Source organism: Oryctolagus cuniculus, chromosome 7, assembly GCF_964237555.1.
Source record: "Oryctolagus cuniculus chromosome 7, mOryCun1.1, whole genome shotgun sequence".
Lineage (NCBI taxonomy): Eukaryota > Metazoa > Chordata > Mammalia > Lagomorpha > Leporidae > Oryctolagus > Oryctolagus cuniculus.
The window spans coordinates 129,377,562-129,389,599 of NC_091438.1; the positions used below are offsets into that span (position 1 = coordinate 129,377,562).

At 49.9% G+C, this 12,038-nt stretch overlaps 1 protein-coding gene and 1 non-coding gene across 3 annotated transcripts in view; one reads left to right on the plus strand and one right to left on the minus strand.

Moving 5' to 3' along the window:
• The window catches only part of KDM4A (lysine demethylase 4A), a 47,277-nt gene that overhangs the window by 17,977 nt on the left and 17,262 nt on the right, over positions 1-12,038 (minus strand). For both annotated transcript variants that reach the window (XM_008265389.4, XM_002715165.5), the window contains exon 12: positions 2,522-2,642. In XM_008265389.4, coding sequence (XP_008263611.1) covers positions 2,522-2,642 — 121 coding nt within the window. The remainder of the gene's footprint in view (positions 1-2,521; positions 2,643-12,038) is intronic.
• On the plus strand, positions 360-466 carry LOC127493779 (U6 spliceosomal RNA). Its single transcript, XR_007924323.1, has one exon. It is a non-coding gene; the product is annotated as a U6 spliceosomal RNA (small nuclear RNA).

The window sequence follows — 12,038 nt, forward strand, 5'->3', positions numbered from 1 at the left end:
ACAATTACAGTTCAATGTGTATATTTCACTGAATACATTATGCTTCAATTGGAAAAAAAAAAAAAGAGAGACAACGGGCCAGTGTTGTGGCACAGCAGGTGAGGCCAACACCAGTGACACCAGCATCTGACATCAGACCATTGGCTGGAGTCCCTGCCACTCCACTCTTGATCCAGATTGCTGCTAATGTGCCTGGGAAAGCAGTGGACATGGCTGCTCTGAGATGGAGTTCCTGGCTCCTGGCTTTGGTGTAGACCAACCCTGGCTGTTATGGCTATTTGGGGAATGAAACAGAGAATGACAAATCTCTTTCTCCAACTTTCAAATAATAAATTCTTTTTTAAAAGAAGACATTATCTGTGCTCGCTTTGGCAGCACATATACTAAAACTGGAACGATACAGAGAAGATTAGCATGGCCCCTGCGCAAGAATGACACACAAATTCATGAAGCGTTCCATATTTTTAATGGAATGGGAGAGGGAGCGGGAGATGGGAGGGGTGCAAGTGGGAGGGAAATTATGGGGGGGGGAGCCAATGTAATCCATAAACTGTACTTTGGAAATTTATATTTACTAAATAAAAAAGAAGAAGACATTATTTAAAAACATAAATACTTATGTGAGCATTGTGTATGTATGTCTAGAAAAGTCAGGAAGATAACACATTACAATGTTCACAACGTCCATCTTTGAGGGGTAGGCATATGGGTAATTTTGTTCCCTTAACTTTTTCTGCTTCTCTGGTTTTCTACAACCTATATCACTTTTAAAGCCTTGGAGGAGAAATCACAAAACAAGGCTGCTACTACCCAGAGTCCCTACTGCTCCCACGTAGGCTACAGTGAGAACACAGAGGACTTCCTCAGACCTGACCTGGGGTCCGGCCACACAAAAACGACAGGATCTCAAGGGATGTTGCCCTCCCCCAGCTTAGCACTATCCATCTGCCAAGGAGACCAGCAGACACAGGGCAGCGATGTGAGAGGGAGGAGAGGACAGGAAGGGAAAGGGCTGGCACTAGTCAGAGTAACAAGCACCCAGCCTCTGCTTGCCCTGAGGGTACCAGGGTCCTCAGCACTCACCTCACTGGTCTGTGGGCTGAGTCTGTTCTCAGTGGTGTCAACCTCACCACATTTCCGGTTCTTTCTCCCTCATAGGCTCCCCTCCCATTCCTCTGTCCACCTACCCCCAGACTCTATGCAACCCCCCTGTGCCCTCCCCATGAGTGACATATAATGATATCAAATATCCACTCTGCACCACCCACAGACACCGAACTTGAGTTTCCAAAACCCAACCTAAGCTACAAACCAGAGGTATTCAGCTCACCCTTCTCACTTCCCATGGCCAGTCACTAAACCCAGTCGACTTTCCCTTCCAAACCTCTTCACTACATTCCCTTCCTGGTCCCTAAAACCACCACCCCAGTTCAGACCTTCCTTTCTGATGGAGACCATCACAAAGCCCAACAATCATCTCAAAGCTATCACCAGATACATTCTTTCCAGTGTCAACCTGACCATGCCATTCCTCTGCTTAGAACCCCCCAGTGGTGGACAAGTTAAGCCACTGTGACCCAGCAGGTGAAGCCACCACCAGGGATGCCCACATCCTATATTGAAATGCTGGTTCAAGTTGTGGCTCCTCTGCTTCTGATCCAGCTTCCTGCTAATGCATCCTGGGAGGCAGCAGGTGATGGCTTAAGTACTTGGGCCCCAGTCACCCAAGTGAGAGACCCGAATGGAGTTGCAGCAGGCTCTTGGGTTCAGCCCTGGCTCCTAGCCTGGCTGTTGCAGGCATCTGGGGAGTAAACCAGTAGATGGATGATCTCTTTCTCTCTCTCTCTCTCTCTCTCACTCACTGTCACTCTCAGCCTTTCACATAGGTAAAAATAAATAAACTTTTAAAAAGAAAGAAAGGAAGAAAATATCTCAATGGCTCCTGAATGCCTGTGAGAAAAGGCCATCACTCTGGCCTCAGATGTGTAGATTGTCCACGACCGGCCTCACCCCACCTCACTCCATCACTCCCCGGCCTTCCCTCTAACCCAGCCACAGAGCTACTCTGTAGGTGCCTTCCTGTTTCTCTCCATGGACACTCAGGCTGACCCCTCAGCCTGGATTCACATCTCTTCCTCCTTTAGATCTGTTTATCTGTCAGTTGCCCCCTCCCCCACCACCACATAAGCTTCTTGAGAGCAAGGATCAACATATTTTGGCTATTTTTGCATCCACACATCCAGCACAGGGCTTGGCATCATGGACAGACTTTGCTATCTCTCCTAAAAAACCAGACTTGTACCTCCCAGAAGAAAGGAAAGAACCTACATGCAATTATCCCATATTGGTTCATTCCGGGACACTCAAATGCATCTGATTAGATTAGACACAGGAGGAAGCACCACCCTCTGTAGGGAGTGTCTGGGAGAATGGCTAAACCAGGCCCACCCTTCTCCTGCAGCAGCAAGTCCTAACACAGTGAGCAGCCTTCCTCCTGGTGGAGAGAGAGGACAACACTCACCATCGTCACTGACGCACTCCTGCAGCACAAGCGGGTGATGGCGGGGGAGCTTGCTCAGGGGCTGGCGGCGACCCTTGGACTTCTTGCTCTCCTCCAGAGAAAACATATACTCATCCGCAACCTAGACAAACCAGAAGAAATCAGATACGTCTTTCCTCTGCTGACGCACAGCACAAGTTAGCCTTACAATGAAAACCAAAGGAAAAGGGTACAGAGAAACACTAAGAAATATAAAACCAGGCCGGCACCGTGGCTCACTTGGTAAATCCTCTGCCTCCGGTGCCGGCATCCCATATGGGCTCCGGATTGTAACCCCATTGCCCTTCTTCCAGTCCAGCTCTCTGCTGTGGCCCAGGAAGGCAGCAGAGGATGGCCCAAGTGCTTGGGCCCCTGCACTCCCAGGGGAGACCAGGAAGAGGCACCTGACTCCTGGCTTCGGATCAGCACAGCGCCAGCCATAGCGGTCAATTTGGGAGTGAACCAACAGAAGGAAGACCTTTCTGTCTCTCTGTCTATAACTCTGTCAAATTAAAAAAAAAAAAAGAAAGAAAAAAAAAGGAAATACAAAACCAAACACAGAAAACACCTCTCAGAAAAAAGCCAAATGGCAGTACCATGCAAATTAGTCAAAATCATGATTATATAACTTTTAGGGCTGGCATTGTGGTGCAGGTTAAGCCACTGCTCGCAATGCCAGCATCCCTTATGGGAGTTGTGATTTTAACCCTGGTGCTCTGCTTCTGACCCAGCTCCCTACTAATGTGCCTGGGAAAGCAGCAGATGATGGCCCAAGTACCTGGGCTCCTGCCACTCACATAGGAGGCCCAGATGGAGTTCCAGGCCCCTGGCTTCAGCCTGGCCCAGCCCCCAGCTATTGTGGCCATTTGGGGAATGAATCAGTGGATAGAAGATCTCTCTCTCTCCCTCCTCTCTTTCCCTCTCTTTTTCTTATTCTGTCATTTTGCCTTTTAATATTTTTTTAAAATGTGCCTAATAAATGCAGTTCCTAGCCTTCTCAGCAGCAGCCTAAAACAAATATAACAAAAATAAACCAACCCCAGCTTAAAAGGAGCACCACGCCCCACCCCTTCATTCCACTGCCATAAGACTGCATTTGGCCAGCGCCACGGCTCACTAGGCTAATCCTCCACCTTGTGGCGCCAGCACACGGGGTTCTAGTCACAGTCGGGGTGCCAGATTCTGTCCTGGTTGCCCCTCTTCCAGGCTAGCTCTCTGCTGTGGCCAGGGAGTGCAGTGGAGGATGGCCCAAGTGCTTGGGCCCTGCACCCCATGGGAGACCAGGATAAGTATCTGGCTCCTGCCTTCGGATCAGCGCGGTGTGCCGGCCGCAGCACACTGGCCGCAGTGGCCATTGGAGGGTGAACCAACAGCAAAGGAAGACCTTTCTCTCTGTCTCTCTCTCTATCCACTGTCAAAAAAAAAAAAAAAAGACTGCATCTGAGAGCACCAGGGCCTGTTACAACACGCCAGACAAAGGACATCCAAAGGGAAGAGAAGCAACTGACCCATTACAAGTAGAACAGGCCGGCACCGCGGCTGACTAGGCTAATCCTCCGCCTAGCGGCGCCGGCACACCGGGTTCTAGTCCTGGTCGGGGCGCCGGATTCTGTCCCGGTTGCCCCTCTTCCAGGCCAGCCCTCTGCTGTGGCCAGGGAGTGCAGTGGAGGATGGCCCAGGTGCTTGGGCCCTGCACCCCATGGGAGACCAGGAAAAGCACCTGGCTCCTGGCTCCTGCCATCGGGTCAGCGCGGTGTGCCGGCCGCAGCGCGCTGGCCGCGGCGGCCATTGGAGGGTGAACCAACGGCAAAGGAAGACCTTTCTCTCTGTCTCTCTCTCTCACTGTCCACTCTGCCTGTCAAAAAAAAAATAAATAAAAAATAAAAAAATTTAAAAAATTAAAAAATAAAAAATAAAAAAAAACAAGTAGAACAGACCAGCTTTTCATGCACTGTGGAGACCTGGACCCTAGCTGATACTGCTACTCCACCATTTAGCTTCCTCTGCACCAGGAAAAACAGCAGCCAGGATGGAGAGTGCATCTATAATGCTGGCTTAGCTGCGAATGGAAGGCTGATTTCACACTGCATTAACATAATGCCAGAGCAAACATAATTAAGCCTAAGATGTACACGACTAACTCAGTAACACGATGTACGTAACTTTCTAATCAACGCACTAAAAACTTGGCTATACTGACAGTGGGAAACTCAGGGCTAGCAAAGCCCATTATGTGAGGAAATGAGGCCTGGAAGAGGGCCACTTTGCAATGGTGACAAAAATTAATGCCTTAGCTTGCCCCAGAGAAGTGGCAGCACAGTGGTGCCACTTCAGAGAAGACTCCCTGGGCCTAGAGACTCCACAGAACCCCAAACATAGGGATCACACCTGGACAATTCTGAGCAGGCCACAGGCAGGCAGAATAGCGCATGCTCCTCCAAATGTAAATATTACCAAAAGGTTTCAGGATCTATTTGCCCATTCACTGAGCACCTACTGTGGGCAAAGGTGCCCAGGACAGGAAGGTACGGAGAAGTGCTGGCAAGGATGGGATCCATGAATGCTGCCACAGTAGTGTGGAGCGATGAAGTCAGGGACCTTTTACCACTGGTTCACACAAAGACTGAACACAGATTTTATTCCAACAAGCACTGCACCACACTGCTGTCTAAACCAGTGGTTTTCAGAATGGCCTTCAGATGGTCCCCAAGGAGCCTCCATCAGAGAAGACGAAGGGCTCTGGGCACACCCTCCTATCCAACAAGAACAGCTCTGTTTTTCACTGACATTTGTTAAAGAAGTTAGGATTTCACCTAACGAAAGGGTTCCTTGGAGAAAAAAAAATGGAAATCCCATATTTGCCAAACTTTTTGAATAGCGTTATCGTGTAAATAAAAGATCTAGGAGCCTGCCCCTAACGTATGTATACCTACTAATAAACCATATAGACTAATGCACTTTTACACACTTTAAAACAGACTGTCGGGGTTGGCACCGTGGCTCACTTGGCTAATCCTCTGCCTGCAGCGCCGGCATCCCCTATGGTTGCTCCTCTTCCAGTCCAGCTCTCTGTTGTGGCCTGGGAGTGCAGTGGAGGATTGCCCAAGTGCTTGGGCCCTGCACCCACATGGGAGACCAGGAAGAAGCACCTGGCTCCTGGCTTCGGATCAGCACAGCACTGGCCGTAGCGGCCATTTCGGGGGGTCTCTCTATCTTACTGTCTAACTCTACCTGTCAAATAAAAAAAAAAGAACAGACTGTTGGGACAGGCATCTGGCCTGGTGGTTAAGACACCTGCTTGGGGTACTTGCATCCTCTATCAGAGTCCTGGGCTCAACTCTGCTTCTGATTTGAGTTCCCTGCAGACACACAGCTTGTGAGGCAGCAGGTGATGGCTCAAGTAGCTAAGGTCTCTACCACTCACATGGAAGAGCTACACTGAAGTCCCAGTCCCAGGCTTCAGCCTGGCTCAGCAGTGGCTGTTACAGACCTTTGGGGATTGAACCAGCAGATAGGAGCTCATTCTCTTATCAAAAACCTAGGCTGCAAAAAAGATCAAATTAAAGTTTCTTTTATTTCATCCCTGTACCACAATATTCATCCTGCACTCCCACACCTAGACAACAAGCCGAGTAAGAAGAAAAGGGACGGGAACAGAGGAGCCATGGAGGAAGGGATTTCTGGCCTGCATCACCCAGGTGAGACATTGGTGAGGACTGTGCACACAGAGGGACGATGACCCACCACACCACACACGCTTGTGTGGCACACACAGCACAGGTCTATGGCCCCTCATTTGGAAATGTCCAGGGGTGGTCAGAAATCCAGGCCAGGTGTTCAGAACAGATGCAGGAGCAAGAGCTGCAGACCTGGGAACGCTCTGGAGCACTGGGCTCAGAATTAAAGCTGTGGGAGGAAGATGAGTTGACCGAAGACCAAGCCTTCCGGAACAGAAAGCAGACAAGACAGAAAAGGAGGTGCATGGGGCTGGCACTGACGTGCAGCAGGTTAAAGCCCCAGCCTGCAACACTGGCATCCCATATGGGCACCAGTTCAAGTTCTGGCTGCTCCTTTTCCAATCTAGTTCTCTGGTATGCCCTGGTAAAGCAGTAGAATATAGCCCAACTCCTTGTGTCTCCCACGCAGGTGCAGGAGAAGCTCCTGGCTTCAGATCAGCTCAGCTCTGACCATTGCAGTCATTTGGGGAGTGAACCAGCAGAATGGAAGACGTCTCTCTCTCTCTTGCTCTCACTCTCAGGTCTATCTTTCTCTGTAACTCTTTCAAATAAGGTTCGGAAGCACACAGTTCAAAGGTATACTAGAAAGCCAAGGAGGGAATGGCATGCAGGAGGAGAGCCACGGGGAGGAAGAACACTGACAAGCTGAGCAAGGAGTGACCAGAGGACTTCTGTTCAAGGTAAGTTCTGGCAGTAAGAATGAGGAAGGAGGGAGTGAACACGACTACGTTTGAGATGACCAAGGGAAGAAATGAGATCATAGTTACATTAGACAATGTCCTCTAATATTGCATTTAAGATAGGGGCTACTTACAGGCAAAGAGGAAAGAAGCTTATGACAGGGAGATATTAGAATACGTGGTAGACAGAATAATGGTCTCCCAAAGATGTCCCAGTCCTAATCTCTGAATACATTATGCTAACATGACAAAGGAGAATTAAGGCACCTAATCAGATGACCTCATCACAGGGAGATTATCCGGATTATCCGGGGGGGCATGCAATCACAAGGGTGTTCAGTGAGGGATGAGGAAAGCAGGAGAGCATCTGAGCACCGTGAGGCAGGGAAGCCCTTGCTGGCTGTGGCTGCCTTTGAAGATGGAAGAGGACCCTGTGCCACGGAGTGAGTGCGGCCTGCAGGGGCCAGAAAGGGCCAGGGAACAGACTCTGCCCCCAAGTGCCGCCAGGGAAACACCCAGCCCTGCTGACACTGCTACCGTAGCACAGTGAGACCCATCCCAGATGCTGGAACTAACAAACCCTAACATAAGAAATCTGAGTTGTGTTCAAACAAGACTCTAAGTTTGAAGTAACCTGTTATAGAAGCAAATAGAAGACTAATACAGGGCAGGAAGTGGGGACAGATCACTCTATACATCCGACACTGAGGAGGCAAGGGGTCAAGTGTAGCTTCTGGGATGGAAGAGTACACCTTTACCTACTGTTATTGACAGTGCCTGTTGCTTGGGCAATGCAGACAGGAGACATGATCTCTAACCTCAGGGAGTTTATCCTCAAGCCAGAAGGAGCCCTGATGTCCAAGTCGCCCTCCTCGCAGAGCTGCCTTTCCCGGGGACATGTTCCTATCTCTAAATTCCCTCAGAATATAAGAGAGCTGGTTAAGTCCAGGTTCAACCAAGCAGCTTTGAGAGTCTGGCCAAGTAGCAATCCCTACCCCCGCACCATACCCCATCCCGCAAAATGGGGATAACGGACCCAGCCCCAAAGCATTCTTCATGAAAATGGGAGTGTCCCAGGCCTGTGACTTCAGAGAACTGCAGCTCCAGGCTCTGCTACTACTAACATCATGACCCCACAGTCAAGGTCAGTGCTCCTGAAGGGACTTATTCTGTGAAGTGTTTTCTCGTCTTGCTGGAACCCACTTTCCTATGAAGAGCATATGCAGCTGATCCCTCATTGTGGCCTGGTTTGTAGTTAAGCAGAAACTGCAGCCTGCTGCTTCTGTTAGCCGGGGTGCCTCCACCAAAAGCTGTAGTTCACCAGGCTGCCCTAGAAAAGGCCCTGGACAGGCTGAACAGCAAGCAGCCTGAATTACAGCTTGGGGGATCTTCAAGTCGGGGGTGGGGAAAGAACACAAGGGTGCTCTCGGGAACTGAGCTGTTACCAAATACAGACAGGAGCGTTATCAGAGCTCTCCAGAGAGCAGAGTGATTCAGCTTCAGCCTCCAAGCCTTGACTAGCAGTCCTCATCCACCCATTTAAGCTTGATGTTGGCTTCCTGCTGAAAAAAACCTGCCCTTCCAGCCACTCACTGTACATTGACAGAGGGCCCAAGGGTCAAGCCCTGAGCACTATGCTGGTGCCAGAAACAAGGATGAAGGTAATATCACATAGCAGCCCATGACAACTACAGGTCCTGACTGCATCCTCCAGTAACCCTGAGGCCCCTTCCAGTCCCACAGGCCTGAAACAAATGAAACCACTGCAGGGGCCGGTGCTGTGGCCTAGCGGGTTAAAGCCCTGGCCTGAAGTGCCGGCATCCCATATGGGCGCCGGTTCGAGTCCTGGCTGCTCCTCTTCCAATCCAGCTCTCCGCTATGGCCTGGGAAAGCAGTAGAAGGTGGCCCAAGTCCTTGGGCCCCTGCACCCACATGGGAGACCAGGACGAAGCTCCTGCCTCCTGGCTTCGGATTGGCACAGCCCCAGGCGTTGCAGCCATCTGGGGAGTGAACCAGCAGATGGAAGACCTCTCTGTCTCTACCTCTCTCTGTAACTGTATTTCAAATAAGTAAAATAAATCTTTTAAAAAAAAGAGAGAAAGAGAGACCACTGCAGACCCCACATGCTTCAACCTTGGCATGAGTATCACCATTGATCTCTCTCTCTTCTCCCAGTTTTTTTTTTTTTTTTTTTTTTTTTTGACAGGCAGAGTGGACTGTGAGAGAGAGAGACAGAGAGAAAGGTCTTCCTTTGCTGTTGGTTCACCCTCCAATGGCCGCCGGCGCCGGCGCACTGTACCGTGCTGATCCGAAGGCAGGAGCCAGGTACTTCTCCTGGTCTCCCATGCGGGTGCAGAGCCCAAGCACTTGGGCCATCCTCCACTGCCTTCCCTGGCCACAGCAGAGAGCTGGCCTGGAAGAGGGGCAACCAGGACAGAATCTGGCGCCCCAACCGGGACTAGAACCCGGTGTGCCGGCGCCGCAGGCAGAGGATTAGCCTAGTGAGCCGCGGCACCAGCCTTTCTCCCAGATTCTTGCTCCAGTTTCACCTGATCCTATTAACCTCCAGTCTGCCTAAAAGTTTCCTTCTCCAGTGCTGTCCTGAACTCCTCACCCACCACTAGGCTGAGCAGCTAACTTTCTCATGACACTTAGCATGAAGTACTGGAAACACCTGCTCCTGGGCCTGCTCTTCTTGCCTGTGAGCTCCTTGAAAGCACAGTCCTGGCCTGGGGAGGCAAGGGCATAAATGACTACCAAGCAGAGCAAGGGGACAGAGCAGCCAAAACATTTTTAGGGAACTATAAGAAATTCAGTCCAGCCAGCCCAGGCTGGGGGTGGACGGATGGCTGGTGATGGAGAACAGAAGGGTATTTATTACCCCCTGGGTACAGCTGACAAGCACATGCAGAAATAAAAAGGAGCCAGGAAGATAAGGAGTTGAATAACAGACACTTCCCCTGCCTCCTTACTTCTACCTATTGTCCTTTCTCCCCACTTTGTGGACATCAGTGCACTTTTCTGGAAGGCTCTGCCTTGTGCAGAGAGTACATGCTGGTCAGCTCCCACACCACATGGAAGAGGAATAGGAGGGGCTTTGTCTCTATGAGGGGTCTGGGGACATCCGAGACTGCCAGTGACTAGGCAGGTAATCTGTCTGATGGTGAGCAAATGAGTGGCAGGGCCAACTGGCCACAGGTTAAAAGCCACTTTCTTCCATCATTTTAAATGCTAATAAAGTGACATATGCCTGATCCTCACATCCATCATGTAACTGGCTCCAGATCTCAGAGCAAAAGAGATGGCTGTTATTTATTGGCTCCCTGCATCTTCTCCCTAAAAAAGCCCACAAAAAGCTTGGCTCTGGCGTAAGAAGTTCCCAGTCATACAAACACAAACTGAGCAGTGCATACCAAGTATTTAGTATGGAGTCTTTGCTACTTTGTAGCTGTTTTTGTGCTTGTGGTTGCAACTTGAAGCAAAAAAGCTGGGACACAGCAGAAGGCCAGTGTGATCTGCATGGCAACAACAGGCAACTCAAGGCTTCGTGAAGGCGGCCACTGGGTATAAGGCGACTTGGGTTTCAGAGCTGAAAACCCCACTCTTTTGGAAGCTGCCTTAAAACAGCACAGAGTGGCAGAGGCAATGAGAAGGAAACACAGTGGTTATCAATTCATTGGCTGACAACCACTGTGACACAGAGCAAAGTACATCTACCTGGGAAAAATGAATTCTCAGAAATGGAGCCCTGAGACCCAGAGAAGGCAGAGAGGATCAAAGACAAGGGGGCAAAGCAACCATGACAAGAGGCTGGCAACACCAGGGAAATCTGATGGACAGTGTCAGTGCTTCAGCCTAACAAAATATGAAGGAAACAGGACACATGTTAATGACTAGACAGAGAGTATAAGTATCCGTGGGGACCTTGTGATGGTATTCTAGTTGTACATGAGAAAGTTTTCAGGTGCTGGAGCTGTGGCATAGCCGACAAAGTGGCTGCCTGCAGTGGGCATTCCATATGGGTGCCAGTTCAAGTCCCTACTGCTCCACTGACAATCCAGCTCCTTGCTAATGCGCCTGGGAAAGCAATGGAAGATGACCCAAGTAATTGGGCCCCTGCACCCATGTGGGAGACATGCAAGAAGCTCCTGGCTCCTGGCTTCGGATCAGATCAGCTCTGGTAGTTGCAGCTATTTGGGGAGTAAATGAGTTCATGGAACACTGATTTCTCTCTCTCTGCCTTTCAAATAAAATAATCTTTTTTTTTTTTTTAAAAAAAAGGAAAGTTTTCCTAAGAAAAACTTCCAAGGGACCAGTGCTATGACACAATGGGTTATGCCGCCACTTACAACACCAGCATCCCATTCAGGTGCCAGTTCAAGTCCCAGCTACTCTACTTGTGATCCAGCTCCCTGTTACTACACCTGGGAAAGCAGAGGAGGATGGTCCAAGTCCTTTGGCCCCACACCCACATGGGAGACCTGGATGAAACTCCTGACTCCTGGCTTTGGCTTGGCCCAGTCACAGCCATTGCAGCCATTTGGGCTGTGAAATCAGCAGATTGAAGATCTCTGTATCTCTCCCTCTCTGTGTTTCTTTCCCTTTCAAATAAATAAAATAAATCTTGATAAAAACAAACAAAAAAACCTTCCAAGAGAGAAATGTCTACAAAATAGAAGTTTGGGAATGAGGAATCCAGAGGACCTGCTGTGCTGGCACTGGTGAGCCATCGCCTCTTGCGAAAGGCTGCCCTTGACCCAAACTGGGAAGAAGAGCAGATCTGGAGCAGTGTGGGTCCAGCCACACGCTTACCCAACAGGGCTCTACCATATCCCACTCGGAGTGGCAGACCCACCAAGAGCTATCTTGCACAAAACAAAGAGGGAACAGCTTTTGGTGACAATGTGTGTTCCAGGAGGCAGCCTGAACAAACATGTTGAGCAGTGACAGCTTTGGGAACTCATCTTGGTCTCCAGAAGGAGACTCTTGGAGTAGTCTACTGGGAGTCTACAGGGTAGACAAGATTTGCAGGGAAAAACTTTGACTTTTAGGATAAGAAAGGTTAACTCCTTTCAACCCCCA